Here is a 17,452-nt window from a genome sequence, read left to right on the forward strand (position 1 = left end):
AAAATAGTATGAAGTTACAGTACAAAATAAGGAAATAAAAATGTATGAAGTTACAGGACAAAATAAGGAAAATAAAAAAGTATGAAGTTACAGGACAAAATAAGGGAAAATAAAAATGTATGAAGTTACAGTACAAAATAAGGAAAATAAAAATGTATGAAGTTACAGGACAAAATAAGGAAAATAAAAAAGTATGAAGTTACAGGACAAAATAAGGGAAAATAAAAATGTATGAAGTTACAGTACAAAATAAGGGAAAAATAAAAATGTATGAAGTTACAGGACAAAATAAGTTAAGAAAATATGAACATCACATAAGTATGGAATGCGTTTTTATTACCTTTCCTGCTTTTCTTGTATTTGTTTGTTTAGTTTTGAGACTACTGCTGTTACACCACTCAACTTTCTCAAATTGACGAAGAACTCAGCAGAATGCCCGAAACATTGTCACCAAACCAAAAAAAAAAAAAAGCCAGGAGGAGAACACAGAAAAAACTTCACTTTTTAAGCGTATTGTTTACACCTACCTCGAACGAAGAATGATACGGCGTAGTTGTTATGGTTACAATAAATTGGTATATTTGACATATAACAGAGTGGCGTGTAGAAATAATCCATATGAGCTGCTTTTGACTATCTACTCTTGATTTCTCCTTGAGGAAATTGTTTTGTTGTTATTGGAATTTTTTTTATAATAGACAATAGCCTTTTAGTAAGTATGTAGAACTGAAGAAAGTGAAGGCTTTTGTGTTTGGTATTGGAGCGAAAGCTAACTAGACGTACGTAACAAAGTTTCCTGTAATAACAACCAAACCCCAGGGGTCACAGTTGACCGTTTTGTGGGGGAGGGGAAGTTAGTTAGAAACGGTATTATTCATGTGTAAGTAAGAATGAGTCACTGCATTTGGTTGAATGTGTCTGTGATGTATTCAAGGCGACTATTATACAGAAACACGGGGGAAGATAATACGCATTACATTGGTTTGGGGTGAATGCGAGTAATATAACTACTCACCTTGAATTCCATTTTGTCTGTTTCAGCTATCTCTAGCTGATAAAATTCCACAAAACTACAAAGATGAGGTTGCCAAGCAACGGTAATAGTGTTGTTTTCTGTTGTACATTCTTCCGGTATTAAGATTGGAGGCCCTGGTGCTGGACCGCAAAAGAAATAAATAAATATAAACATAAGTTATACTGGAGAAAAAAGTTAAACTGATTGATGATATGACTTAATTATAATATCAAATAAATGGTATAGAAAAAGTAATTTGACACCAAAAAATATAACTGGATTTTTGAAATTATGTGTTTGACCCTCTTTAAAACGAATCAGAAAATTGAAGTTATTATGAATACCTAGGTGGCATTCAAACATCTTGACAAAATAAGAGTACTTTCTTGCGTTAGTAGATGCCTGACACTTTTTTTTTATTACATCAAACAAAATTTGGACGGCTTAATTAATTTATTCAGTATGTTTTAAAGCAAGCGCGCTTTGTATTAAGCGATTCTGCCACATTCTTGCTAAACAAATTGATTTATATAACAAAAATCTGTTTCTTACTAAATGATATTGTTCTGTAATGACAAAGGTCGATGTGACACAACTAAGAAATTTTGAGGATGGTTTTTCGGTATGACACAAAATAGAAATATTGAAGATGATTCTCTTTGTGCATTGAATATTTTAGCAGTTTTTTCTTTCCGTTTCTGCTATTTGCAAGAATCTATGGTGCTAATGAGTTAAGAGCCAAACTGAGCCCTAGTTATGGCTGTAAATCAGCTGTCACTTGAACGTTCAACATTTTTTACTTTCTTTTTCTTTCCCCAATACGAAGAAAATGTGAATTAGAATATATCTCTGCAACCAAACGGTAATACTTTTAAAATTATTCAAGTACTTAGTAATTATCTATAGCCATTATCGTGTCTCTTTTGAGAAGAGAGGGATACGGGTTACCAAACTGGGCTCTAATCCTGCGATACCACGAATATTTCCACCACTTTAAACTATTGTTGATTTATAAAAATGGCCGTCAATCCCTTAGTGTGGATGGTGAGTGAAAGGTTACTGATGACTGAAGGAATTTCTTTTGATCAATGGTTCAAAGTTAGATAGCCTTAGTATCTTTGCTGTAAATACAAATATAATAAAGTAACAAATAACAGACTTAGAGTTGTTTAAGATACACGCGAAATATTATTGTTAGTGTAATCTTCCTACGCTAATTTTTATCTGAAACTAAAGATTCTTAAACAAGTTTTTTTTCTTTCAGTTTCCCACGTACAGACAGAAGAGCTAATAAAAACACATATACGTTGATATCGTGCTATCCCTCCCCACCTTTTTTTTAAATTTCTCATAAAGTAACGCAAGGGCTACTTGCGAATCCCCCTAATCTTGGTCTGATTAGATAGTTCACCCACTGCCAACTCTGGGATTAATATCCTTTAATTACATAATAGGATTTGACTGTTACTGTTCTAACACACCCTCGGCTTCAAAACATAGAGCCGTTTTTGCGTCATACGGGAAACTAATTTCGAATCATTGGATTCACAGATCGGGCATTAAGGTACGCTCGGTACAATACCACGTTTAAAAGACCCTAAATAACTAAGTGAGAAAGGACCTAGTCAGGACGAAGATAGTTTAAGGGTTGTTGGAGATATCAAAGACATGAGACCGTGATGTGAAGTGGTAGAATGACATCGTGTAGATGAATCATGTTTTGATTAGACTTTAGTTTTGGTTTTTTATATAATATGCAAATATATTTTATTTCCACTTGTATAATGAGTACATTTGTCCTTTGGTTAACGTTTTACCTCTAAATTTAAATAAAGACAGATTAAGTGACTAATATTTATATTCACAACTGAACTAATTAAGGGATTGCAGTGGCAATACGAGGAAAAATAAAATGATGTCTAGGCCAAAGATAAGACTAAAACAAAAGGCTAGTTTACAAAACTGCCGGGTAAAAATCCCTACAACAACACTATTTCATACCTGTATGGATACAAACTTACACCAGGCTAGTTCTACTCTATAATGAACTTCAAAGGCTTAAGACAGCTTTGTGTCCCATGAAAATCCGAGTGGGTAACAATGGAAGGTACACTTTCAAGAAATGCAAGTGAAAGTGAACACAGAGACAGTCCAGCATGACTGGAACTAGCCAGATGCTACTGGTCTAGACACAGTCAATAGTAAATTTTTAAAGTGCAATAAAGATTAGAAATATACTTGAATTGAAAAATATTAAACTAAAATTACATTACAATGTGTTATAGTTAGATTCAAATCAAAATGTTTTTCTATTTAAAAATAAACGTTTAAGTTTGATCATAATTACTTAATGTTAATACACTTAATCCGCTGTTACTGGGAGAAGGATCTCGTCGACACTGGATTTTATTTGTTCGCGCAAAGCTACACGAGGGCTATCTGCACTGGCCGTCCCTAATTTAGCAGTGTAAGACTAGATGGAAGGCAGCTAGTCATCACCACCCACCGCCAACTCTTGGGCTACTCTTTTACCAACGAATAGTGGGATTGACCGTCACATTATAACGCTCCCACGGCTGAAGGGGCGAGCATGTTTGGTGTGATGGGGATTCGAACCCGAGACCCTCAGATTGCGAGTTGAGTGCCGTAACCACCTGGCCATGCCGTACCCGACACTGGATATGGCAGATTATAACATGTTCTTATTCTCATAAGTTCTTAGAATTATGTACCACAAATGTAACATTAGAAGTATTTCTCATTTTTACACTTATTACAGTGTCGCAGTAACTTGAGGGGGGAGCAGGAGGAGCCATCGCTCCCCCTAGATCTGCGTGTAGGAACCAACCGGGAATAACAGCGGTCATTTTCAAGTAGAGGAGTTCTTACAGGATCAAAACAACAACGAAATTTATACTTAAATTCTAAATTTACCTTCGTCAAAATTTTCAAAGAAACGTATATGTTATTTATTATCTCTCGATAACAATACCCTTCGTGTGTAAGTGATATCTGATAATTTCAAGTTCGTTGAAAAAGACAAAAAGAAGTTCCTGTGACACTTACTTTCATCTTTGACCATGCTTCTTATTTTAAAGAACGGTTTCTGGAAACTTCCGGTATTTATAAAGACACCAGGTTAGAGTGAAGTTATTCTATCTCACAATGACTTATGTACTTTGTTTTTAGCCAATGTTTCCTTTCTCAGTGACATAGATACAAAACTCAGTGTACCACAATGACGGAGAGGAACGACCTTTGCTCAAAGTGCTCCAACGATGTACGGTTGGTTAAACAACTAACAAGACCTTTTCAAAGACAGACACTCTTTGTGAGATCCTAGACCCCTCATCCCCCTAAAAAAACAAACAATGATGACACTCAGGTAAACTTTATGAGTTGGCGGTGAATGTACTCGGAACGTACTAACCAAGTTTTGGTACTGAAAGAATAAAATATCCAGAGTTAGAGTAAATGCGGGATTTTGTGCTACCACAGATTCGGACGCGAGACCTCTCGCGCACCAAGCGAGTGCTCTACCACCTGAGCTAACCGAGTTACTGTTAATAATTACTTTGTAGCATCTCAAACTATCATAGTAGCAAGACGTTATATATTGATTTGAGATCAAAACATGCATATTTATCGTAATGTAAAAACAAAATATAATCTATATGTTTAATACCAAAATGTATGGGGTGCTTTATTAACACAACTGGGGTCCAATAATAAACTGTACTGCTTAAAAAACAACAACAACGAAATATGAATTATATTTCTAAGTATAGAGTTTGTTGGTCGCTTTACGGACGCTACGAAGCAATGAGACATCTGATCGAATTTGTTGGTCTCTTGTTTTTTTTCTGAACAGTTCATCCGTGCTAGGTGGGTGTGCCTCCAACTAAATGACTGCCTATGAAACGACAAAGTCCCTGACAGCTCTACGAAACGGTCAAGTAAAGTGCTCTTGGTCATATGTCGACGTATAACCGTTAGTTCTGACAAATCGTCAGTGTTATTTATCATTAGCACAAGCTTCATTTGGCAGTGTGGTGCTATCAGTGCAAACTTCTAAGTTTGTTGCCATATCTCTGGCCCTAGTTTTCATTAAGAGCTATGTCACTGATAAAGTTCTCCATCCCACTCTGTACTGTTTATAACGTTCTCGCCAAAGACATTTGCCGCTTCTTCTGTTTGGCAGCCAGTTAGCTCAGGCAGCTCTTTATCTCAGAAATTGATGAAGGTGTATAATCATCTGAATGTGTGTGGGGGGGGTGCATCTAATTGCTTGAGCATCTGCTCCGTTTGATTTCCTGTTCATAAGGGTCATTATGGTTCACACAGTACTGACCACAACATTTTGAATGTCTATTCCATCAAAGTGCACACTCGTTTGTATCTTCAAAGCTCGACACGTCAATGATGATAGCCAAAACAATCTCACAATTTGATGCGACACAGAGAAAGCTAGTAGCATGCACTTGCAAGTTAATGAACCTGAGGTTTTCACGTCGCTGGGTGTTTACAATATTCGGTGCTTGGGCCCATAGGCGCGGGAATTTTCGACGTTTCGTATGATATCCAACATGGTTTTCTATTTTTGATTTCTCAAAATGCTAACTGAGGATTTGAGGCCCTGTCAAATAGCATTGGGGCAAGGGCCCCTTGTGCCAGTGCCTAGCGACGCTACTGTTGCTTGTATTTCTTGTACATGTCTCGTATTCATTCTTTTAACCTCTAATAAAAATACACGAGTACATAGACAAAAACAAAAAACAAACGATTACCTTAGTTATGTTTTTGGCTTTTTTTCTTCTTTTCTGTGTACAAAAAATGTTAACAGTGCCGTAACTTGACAACAGCCAAGTGATTTACACGTGCGAAACATATATTATAATATCATGAATGTAGATTTATAATAAATATGCAGAGCATAGTGATCTACATTGCCAAAGTCGGACAAACTAATAAGATGATTTTTCTCAAGAATTGGCTGATAACTTAAAAGACAGTAAGTTGAGTGAATGAGTGACTTATACACTCCGCACTCCGACTTCAATATAACGCCTCCTGGTGTCTCAGCGGTAAGTCTGAACACTTATAATGCTAAAAGTTAGGTTTCGATACCCGCGATGGGCAGAAAACAGATAGCTCATTGAGTAACTTAGCACGTAACAACAAAGCGAGAAACACTATATAATATTATAACTTTTAAATATTTTTCAGAATAAATAAAACATTTATCTTCCAGCTTCCTGTTCTCTGGTCTTTGAACGTTAAAGAAACGACCTACGTAAGGCATGCGCCACCTTGTGCAAAATTTGGGCTAAACGACCTGATTAGAGACTCTGAGTTACGAGCATAGCCATCCCTAATTTTCAACTACTCATCGGAAGGAGAGCAGTCAATGAGCAGTACATTCACTGTTACTTTTATAATGCGCCCACAGCCGAAAATTCGAAACCGATCATGCCAAGTACCAGACTACGTTCGGCCTTTACGACCTGACTGATGTTGACATATGTAAATAGCATTTTGGATTCTATGTAGATATATATTATAACATTTCAACATAATCATGTGGTTCTTTAGGTTATGATTCACATTAAGCTTCATCATTTCAATCGTTCCTTTGATTTACATTCGCATGAATATCTTATTTCAATTCTTTTTTCTTTCTATTTTTTCAAAATTTTTTTAAGAAAATAATTTTTCGTATATCTTGGTATCTCCTTGTTTTATATAATTATTTTTCGTATATCTTGGTATCTCCCTGAGATGTTGGTTTACAACACCAAGTTTTCGTATTTAATTAACATTTTCGCACTTTGCACACGTGTGTAGAAAACTTACCTTTCAGTTGGGCAAAGGTCATTTCTTCAATACTGTGTAGAACAGAGAGATGATCAAGGTTCAGGTCAATCTCGTCCGATACTCTTGGTACGAAGGTCATTTCCTTGTGCCAAGTCATGTCCACTTGCAAAACCCTATCCACTAATGAAGAGCCGACCTATTGCAAACGATAACCAAACAAAGTTATTTTACGTTTTCTAAATTGCATGCATCAGTTAAGTGTCGTCAGAGACTGATTGAAGCTTCGCTCAGGGTCCAAGTTATTTCTAAAATTCTGAAGTTTTAACAAGAACGAATTGGAAACAGTAAGCTCAAGATGGATGGTACAGTCAAGAAACTAGCTTTGGAGTGTCATTAGTCGGATAATAATATCAATTATAGTGTAGAATAATGTGTCAATTGCACTTTGTTGTGCGCCGCTAATGACAAGGCCTTTCGCTCAATATCAAAACTCGTCAGACTGGCCGGATTAGTGTCTCTAGAGGAAACGCTATTTATATACACTATGTAAAGCTAGTCTGTTGTTCGTCTAAACAAATAATGGAATGGGTCTCTTTCTAGTACTCGGCTTCAACTGAGAGGATTGTTCAGTTCTATGTATTACACAGCCCAACACATTTTGTTTTCTCTGTTAAAAGCTACATTACTTAAGATTATGAAAAAGTCCTTTTATTCCAAGGTTGTTGAAAAGAGTACCGAATGTCTAACGTTTCGAGAACTTTCGACTCATTAAAAATAATTTTAGCGCAACTTAAAAGAATAAAAGATACAACGCATGTCTGTTTCTGGTTAAACTAACAAAAATGAAGATTAATGGCAAATCAAATTCTTCAACCCATACCCACGAGATCATGGAAAATCAAAATTTTCAACCCATGATATCATGGAAAATCAAACTCTTCAACCCGTGAGATTAAATTAAAATAAATTTCGACCCAACATGTTTATATTATATATATACCTATGATAGTGCATTCTGTCTGTCTTTCAGCCAAAGTAATATTTTCAGATTCAATCATTCAGTAAATATTTCCTGAACATGCGGTGTGTGTTTCAAAAAAAAAAAGATATGCCATGAATATCACATAACATTAGGCTTAGTTATGCTCTTAACAAAATATAATTTATTATAACAATAAAATGTTGTATCCGCAGTGGATAGTGAAAGAAAAAATATCACATAACATTAGGCTTAGTTATGCTCTTAACAAAATATAATTTATTATAACAATAAAATGTTGTATCCGCAGTGGATAGTGAAAGAAAAAATTCTGTACTATCATTGTTGTATATTAATTATATAACTTTCTTAATTTGTGTTTGTATTATTAATAATTACTTGGAAACACCAATCATTCCTATTCTTAGAAAATTCGTCTAAAATTGTTGGATTCAATAAAGTTGATTAACTTAAGCTCGGGGGTTGTGGAAAGAGTCGTGTAAAAGTAATTATACTACATATTTTTGAAAATTGGAGTCCAAGCATTTTAAGTTCATAGCTTGCAAAGCAGAACTTATTTTATCCTAAAGAAACCCATGTTATCCTACAAGTGTCCCTGTGCTATCCTACAGAAACCGGTGCTATCCTCCAGAAAACCATGTATTAGTTTGATTAACTAAACACATTTTTCTTCTATTGTTCCTTTCAGTGAAAAAATAATAATTATCAACAAAAAAGAAATATAACTTTTGTTCAGGCAATACTAGAAGTAAATACTTTAACATACATAACCATTTACAAGCTTTCAAATTCATATCAGACACCATAGCTATTAGTTGTTTATTACAATGGGTAACACTGCCTTGCCTTACTTTATCATATGGCGTAACCAGTACGTACACAGCTTGTTTCATAAAATCGAAGACACTTAACAACAGTTTTTACCTGAAGAAAAGCCGTTGCGTCAGTCTCCTTCAAAGCCTCGATACAGAACTGAAGAAGTCCGGTTGTATGTTGGAGCTTCGACGCACAGTGAGAAATTTGCTCTCGGAGAATTTTTATTTTCGAGTCGCGTTCCTGGTAAACAAACTCCAATAACTTAAGTTTTCTCCGGTGGATGGCTTCGATGATCAGGTCGCAGTCAGCTGAGATTCTGCTTTCATACTGAGCACAGTTATCCTGGAAGTAAGATAAACCTCAGAGCACAGAAAGAAAAGATTTTTATTTTATGTTCAAGTTAAACATAAAACTGTAAGCAAAACATCAAAGTTCAATCAAAATATGTGTTTATACATGTAAGTATATATGTATGAGGCTCCTGTAACATTATTTATTTAACAGATATTGACACTGATCGGAAGCACTCATGTTTTGTACACTGTATCTACATTATGTCTAAGTGTCTATTTGTTTGTCCTTGACGAAAAATTCCCACTTTCCCAATCCCTGGTCACCATGAAAGTTTCAAGGGTTCTTTGGTATTCACCAGAGGGATTGTAAAACCCTTTATCCATTTTCTCATTTTTATGGGCTTGACAGCCATTCCAATTTTCTCCCTTGCTACTGTCTTAGTGCCAACGAATGACGCACATGCACGCCGTTCCTCCATCCACGTAAAGCCAACGAAATAAACGCCGTACCTTTTTCTGATTTAAATATAGCATGCTTGTATTATCTTCAGCCTTCGCCAGTAATGATTGCTAACTTAGCAGCATTATATACGTTGCAATCAGAGCATGCATAATAAATCTTTGGTGTGGAGGACATGTTAAAAGTGATCGTTAATGAAGAAGATATCTCAAAAATGAGTGTTGGTAGGGACGATATGTCAAAAGTGTCATAAGTTTGCGTTGGTAGGGAGGATATGTCAAGACTGATCATTTGTGGATGGAGATGTCAAAAGGTATCGTTGGTAGGGAGGATTTATCAAGATTGGTGTTTGTGGAGTGGATATTTCAAAAGTTATCTTTGGTTGGAAGGATTTCTCAAGATTGATCATTTGTGAGGTAGATATTTCAAAAGTTATCGTTGGTTGGGAGGATGTGTCAAGATTGATCGTTCGTGGGGTGGATATTTCAAAGTTATCTTTAGTTGGAAAGATTTGTCAAAATTGGTTGTTTGTGGGGTAGATATTTCAAAAGTTATCTTTGGTTGGTAGGATTTATCAACATTGGTCGTTTGTGGGAGGAGATGTCAAAAGTGATCGTTGGAGGAGAAGATATGCTAAAAATTATCTTTGGTGGGGAACATATGTCAATGCTCCTTCAATAGAAAATATATCCATATTCAGTTTTAAATGTTTATTAGAATATCAGTTTCTGTGAATAAACTGTGTCAATATTCAAGAAAAGACAAGCAGAGCCGTATTCGCACTATCGTACTGAACACAGACATGATCTACATGCCGTTTTTACGGTAAAAGACTACCACACTGAGCACAATCATGAATATATATATAGCCGTATTAACAAGACAGGATTACTATTACTGAACACAGTCACAGATATAGCCCTACTTAAAAGACAAGACTGTCACACTGAACACATCAAAGAATAGAGTCAAATTCATAAAACAAGACTTCCTAAATTTACACATCTAAAAAAAGAATCGTATCCATAAGACAAGAGTGCCACAGTGAACATAGTCACGAACAGAGTCGTATTTACAAGATTACAACTTTGAACTCAGCCACGAACAGAACCGTATTTACAAGGCTGCCACACTGAACACATCTGAGAATACAGTCGCATTCACCAAACAAGTCTTCCAAACCGAACACAGCAATAAACAGTCGTATTCACAAAGCAAGACCACCATTCTGAAGACAAGCAACAAACACAGCTGTATTCACACGCCAAAACTGCCATACTGATCATAATCACAAATATAGCCTTTTTCAAAAGACTGACTGCCGTACTTCACACAGAATAAATGGTAAAGGATAATGATCAATAAATAAATAGATTTTGAATATTTTTTCCCATTATTTACAAGTAACTCCTTATGCACCTATCACTAGAAAGTCTGGATAAATTATTGGAGAAATCTTTTTTTTCCAATTCCAGTGAGTCTGAGTCCAGTTGTGTTTTAAAACTCAACCATGTTTTATGACCTCACACGTGCACATACAGACAATATTTTGAACTAATGGAACATGATAACAACAGCAGACTTTGTATGATATGTACTAGAATATCCATCTCATTACGTTAAATACAAGGTAACTCAACTAATTTTACTTACCGGTACTTTATCTACGATCCCTTTTAACTTCTGGATGAACTCAGTTGCTCCCTTTGCTTTCTCAGAGAGCACATGGAGGTTCTGAGATAGCTCCGTCTGGTGGTGAAATAAGTTAAATTAGTCATTTTTGTCATATAAAGTAATATTTATAGTGTATATTACTGGCATAATCAGCAAAAACTAAATAATTAAGGGTGTGCTTTTTTAGCCATTAGCCTGAATGAATGAAATAATTAAGAAAACTATTGAAGTAATTATCCACATCTAAATGCTGACGAAGACCGTTAGAGTGAATATACACATGACAGAGATGACGTAGAAGCTATCAGAGTACGGTGCGTCTTGGTGACTGGAATGCTCATATAGGTTGTTGACCAGTTTCGTAAATTGAACGTTGTTGCTTGTGTCAAAGTGAGATCCGAGACAAACAAGTTTTTTTTCTAACTATAAGGTTGAAGAGTGCGTGTTTACCGCTATTTATAGATACAATATATTTATCACTGTTTTTATGAGCACGGTTTTTGAACAGTTTTTATTAAAGAAACTAAAACGTTAACCTTGTAACCCTGACATAAAGGCACTTATACAATGATGCTCAGTCGTACAACAAAGTCAGGTGCTTGTGATACACGCACGATTTGTTTTCTAAAAAGAAGCTAACATATTATCGTATCATTAACATAAAGGGGCAATAGTGATTAACAAAAGGTAGTCAGGGCAACGTCAGAAGCTCGATGTAAGATTGATAGGTGGGTGATCGCCAGATACTATCAGTTACTGAAGAATTCGATCAGAGAGTATAGAAGCATCATAACTCTGTGGTTTTGATGATTCAGCAATCTACCATAGCGTATAATAAACAAAGTGGTTTTTAGCAATATTTATTCCGATCCGTAATAAAGGAAGTTCGATTTTTTTCATCTTTCTTGTCCACTCTTGATTCAAAACGGACAATCTACATAAAGTTTGAAAAACAAATCTCCATACATCATGATTTGTTTAGTGGCATCGTAAAATTCATCATATATTTGCATGATGAGATTTCAGACCAATACATCTTAATAAGTTAGTTATGTACCCCTCCCACTCCAAGATTAGTTTTAGATTCTGTTACAAATTATGAATACTATAACAACAGTTAGTCTGAATGAACTGTCTGGCATGTTTTTTTCACCTGGTTTGCAAACAGTTTTTATAATAGGCTCACAAAGTATATCTAAAAGAATAAATTATTTATAAGGTTTCACAGTCACATTGATGAGGTAATGTGCTTTACAAACAAAATGTTTTAACTCAAATGAAAACAATTATTTATAAAACTTAGAGATAATGTACTTTAAAAAATTAAAAATAAAGACAACAACAACAACAATTGTTTATGAAACTGAAAAACCGAAGCTTAGGAAGACAAACGTAATTATAATTGTATGAATAAAGAGATCGCCCCTGAAACAATATTGGCATTCATATATTCGAGTCTTGTATATATTCAAATACTAAAAATAAACAAGCTCATAACACCAAAATGTTGTTTTTATTTAATTAGACACTCAACGTTTCGCCTTACAGCTTCTTCAGGAGCGTTCACTAAAACACAAACTGAAACTGACAGTACAAAGTTTCAAAGCTTTTTTTTAAGCTTTGTATTGTCAGTTTCGGTCTGCGTTTTAGTGAACGTTCCTGAAGAAGCTGTAAAGCGAAACGTTGAGTGTCGCTTTACATAAAAACAACATTTTGGGGTTATAATGTCGTTTATTTCTAGTATTAATATGTCTTCTATACACCAGTATGCACTACAAAAATTACATAATGAGTCTTGTCTATAGATACCAAATGTCATCGTTAATTCTCATGAGTTTTTTAATCACTTTCTTCTAGAAAGCAACATTATAAAGTTGTAGAAATTTTTTTTATTACTAAATAAACAAGGAAATTCTGTTTTTATTTAATAATATACTACGCGAAATGTCGAAAACCGGTTTGAAACCATTCTTTGTCTTAAAAAATGCACCGACTAAATATTTAATATTTATATATACGTTCTTAAAAAAAAGCTTTCATATCTTACTCTCGCGAGAACGTGAATAGAGTGAGATTAAAGGAAATACCATCAGCTGAGTACGATGCATCATTATTAAATAAACTAGCTTAGATAATGTCTATCTGACAGTCAATTTATACTGAGTAGATAAGTGTTTAATGCACTTACTCTGGAGAAGTTTCAAATAACTTACCTCTTCTTAAGAAGGCTGATCAAAAACTGTTCGTATCAGGTTATAGAATAAGTGTAATTACATTCTCTGCCCACTTGTGACTTACTATTTCAGTTAAAGTCATCCATATTTATATATATATATATACATGAATTTCTATGTATGTAACTGCTAAACATTATTTACAACAAGACTCAATACGATACTTAACGTCAAAAGTTAATATACGATACTTAACGTCAAAAGTTAATATACGATACTTAACGTCAAAAGTTAATATACGATACTTAGCGTCAGAAGTTAATATACAATACTTACCGTTAGTAGTTAATATACGATACTTGGTGTTAGTAGTTAATATACAGTAGTTAGTATCAGTAGTTAATATGCAATACTTAGTGTTAGTAGTTCATATACAGTACTTAGCGTCAGTAGTAAATATACGATACTTAGTGTCAGTAGTTAATATACGATAATTAGCGACAGAAGTCAATATACAATAATTAGCGTTAGTAGTTAATATACAATACTTGGTATTGGTAGTTCATATACAAAAATTAGCGTCAGTGGTTAATATACAATATTTAGTGTCTGGAGTTTGTAAACGATATTTAGCGTCAGTAGTTAATATATAATACTTAGTATCAGGAGTAAATATACAATAATTAGCGTCAGTGGTTAATATACAATATTTAGCGTCTGGTGTTTGTATACGATATTTAGCGTCAGTAGTTAATACATAATACTTAGTGTCAGTGATTAATATACAATACTTAGTGTCAGTAGTTAAAACACAATGCTTAATGTCAAGAGTTAATATACAATACTTAGTGCAGTAGTGGATATACAATACTTAATGTCAGAAGTTAAAATCCAATACTTAATGTTAGTAGTTAATATACAATACTTAGTGTCAGTAGTTAATATATGATACTTAGTATCAGGAGTAAATATACAATAATTAGCGTCAGTAGTTAATACATAATACTTAGTGTCAGTGGTTAATATGCAACACTTGCGACTGGAGTTAATATACAATAAGTAATGACAGAATTTAATATACAGTTCTTAATTATTTTTTTTTTATTCATAACATAGGTAAATGAATATGTAGAATTATACTTACCTTGTAGCTCGATGACGGCTCCGGAACAAGGGCCGAAAGCTCGCAAATAAAAGTATTTTAACTTAGAGAAAAGTCCGTGTATAATTCTACATACAATGCTTAATCTCAGGAGGTTGTACACAATACTTAATCTGACTTCCTATACAATGCTTAATGTCAGAAGTATATACTCAATAAGTTTTTTACAGGCGAGATTATCGGGTTTTATTTGAATAGCAACAAATTGTTTTATGCAGACTGTTATCTACATTAGAACGACATTGCCTATCTCGAGTAATTATCGTGTCCGCGTTTGGAACTACGCCCAGCAGTACGGAAAACTAAGGACAAAATTAATCTTTAGAATGCTTTGATTTCTAGTGTTCACCCAGCACACTCTCGTTTCAATTACTGTCTATTTTCATATTTATCTTTATATTAACCGCATATAAATTTGAGTCACGAACTTGATATACACAAACAACTCTATTTTAATGTTATTAGACAATCAAAACATAAAAGAATCTGGATTTGTAATTATGCAGAACTACTGTTTATAATCTCGTAATAACAGTTTGTCAAATAAGGAAATATGAGGACATCTTTAGATTCTATACATTAAACACGAAAATCCAAATACATTTTATTTATACAAAAAATAAAACGAACTGTGAAGAATATCTTCACTTGATGTGAAGGAAATGGTAGATAAACATTTATGTTGTACACACTAATTTATTGTGTGTTTCTTTAATCACCATTTAATAATAACTGTGTAATAAAGTAGTTTCACCATTATTTCCAATTAAACTAAAAAGGATATCTGAAAAATAACAAAATTAATTTCCGATCAGAACAAACTACCTACTTAGAGTGAAACTAAAATGCAACCTGGTAATAATATGTAGCCACAGTAAAACAGCTTTTTGGTTGTATGGAAGTGTAAAGTAAACCAGTAAACATTTCAGGGCTATAATGGGCTGTCTGTGCTCTGCCCAACGCGTATGTCCAACCCCTATTTTTAGCGTTAGAAGGTCACAGACTTACCACTGGCCACTGGAAGGTGTAGAGTTGGGCAGGTGGTGGCAACATTTCAGGGAATAGTTAAAAGAAATACTGGAATAACATTTTAAATATTGTTAATTTTTTTAATTCGAAGAGTATGGAAAAAGAACAACTCACAGATGGCTATCAACATATTAATTATGATTAACAACCGACTCAAATTTCATAAAAAAAAGTTTTTAATTAAAACACAATCGATTTTGTTGGTGTTTTTTTGTGTGTTTTTTTAGACATAAACGAATAGTTCCTAACATATAAATGCATCAATTTCAAGCATCATCTACTTTAACAGCCTTGACCTTTATCAAACAAATATGACATTTAAACTTATGAAATTTATCGAAGATAAATAAAAAGAACGTATCTCAAAGCACTGAAGACGAGATCAGTTTTAGCTTTTACTCAGTTTGTAATGATTGATGAGTTTTGTATTCAGTATTGACGAAGAAGCTGAGATACATCTTTATAAAAACCGTTCTTAGAAGATCCAAGAATTTTTATGAAAAACGACTCGTCATACCTAGCATAATAACCTAACTATTACAATGGAACCAAATGGTAACTGTCACAATTCATTATAGAAAACTTTATCAAGATTTTCCATAGCGACGCCACTGAAGATAAACATTAAAACAGCACATATAAATATAATCACGCATATAGGTATAATATCTATAATACTTCAACTGTTAGGCTGCGGATCGACAGGTCTGAGATTCAAGACGTGATGCCACTGAACAGGCTCTGCGCTTTAGTTGTGGACGCGTTATAATAGTGACAGTCGGTCATGTTATTTGGTTTTAAAAAATGGACAAACTCTTTGCGACAGCGGGTACTGTTGGGTGTCTATCGTCTCTCTGATCAGTAGTTCAAAATGAGTTACAGAAATACTTGAATCCTAGGAGTCTGATCTGTTCGTTTAACCCACGTGCGCCTAAGGTGACGTTTAGATTGAGGTTGACATTTTCAATTCAAATATTATTTAATTGAGACCAAGCTTAACTGTTCATATTACCGACGTTTTCAACCATCCTGACGCACGATACCACCGTTGTACAAATTTCTTTCAAATTTGCTAATCTTATTACTTTCTATATATTTTTTTAATCGAATCAGGGATTACGTATTTGTTTCACAGAAAATGGCCCTACTTTATACTTATTTATCAAATTATTTCGCGTTAAATCGATCTTGATGGATAAATGATTGCTTTTTGAAATAATTAACTTTCATTAAGTCTAGGACAGTACATTTATTTCTTTACTTAACGTTGTGATTATGTAACTTCGGCGGAAGCAACCTACTAAATTACTGATTAAACGAAACGTTGAGCGAAAAAAAATGTGATTTTCCGAAGCTAGTGGTCGTTTAATTAAAGTTACTTATGACTAATTACTCTAGAATACATTTTGATATCTCAATATGATTTTTGAACTCTTTTTATAAGAATTATGACATAAGATAATACTCATTAAAGCGGTAATTGTCAAAACAATATTTACTCGATGACAACTTAACGACTTGAGATACTTTTCAGAATTACGAACAAAGGCAGAATTCAAGGTCTATATGGTGACATTTCACAAGTTAATCATAAAATGTACGTCTGTTCGTTCTTTGCCCGTAAATCTATAACATTGAATATCAAATTTATAGCTTAAATGTTTATCTGTAATGCAAAAAAAATATATAGTTTTTAATACCGAATGTTTGTTTTCTCTTTCACCATTATTCCAAAGTGATTATTCTAATCATGGGCACCCACAGAAATTTTTTCGGGGGGGGGGGGGTTAGAACAGGAACGACGTTTCGATAACTGATGCGACCATTCCTAAGTACAGAAATTTTCACAATAAAGAAGGTATTAGTAATTAAATTAATATTCAACTAGTGTACTTGAGAATGATCGCACCGGTTATTGAAACGTCGTACCTGTTTTAAAAATATTCTTCCTTATTGTAAAAGATGTAACTTGTAATAAAATTAATAATTATATTGATTTATTTCATAACGTTTAT

The 17,452-nt window shown here is 34.0% G+C and overlaps 1 protein-coding gene across 1 annotated transcript in view; it reads right to left on the reverse strand.

The window, feature by feature from the left end:
• Positions 1-17,452, reverse strand: part of LOC106465455 (E3 ubiquitin-protein ligase TRIM9-like) — a 72,546-nt gene that overhangs the window by 25,696 nt on the left and 29,398 nt on the right. The window contains exons 2-5 of the mRNA XM_013925685.2: positions 11,052-11,147; positions 8,754-8,987; positions 6,869-7,025; positions 1,016-1,155 (exon numbers count right to left, since the gene is read on the reverse strand). Of these exons, the coding sequence (XP_013781139.1) occupies positions 1,016-1,155; positions 6,869-7,025; positions 8,754-8,987; positions 11,052-11,147 (627 nt within the window). The remainder of the gene's footprint in view (positions 1-1,015; positions 1,156-6,868; positions 7,026-8,753; positions 8,988-11,051; positions 11,148-17,452) is intronic.

The sequence above is a fragment of the Limulus polyphemus genome, unplaced genomic scaffold, assembly GCF_000517525.1.
Source record: "Limulus polyphemus unplaced genomic scaffold, Limulus_polyphemus-2.1.2 Scaffold1951, whole genome shotgun sequence".
Lineage (NCBI taxonomy): Eukaryota > Metazoa > Arthropoda > Merostomata > Xiphosura > Limulidae > Limulus > Limulus polyphemus.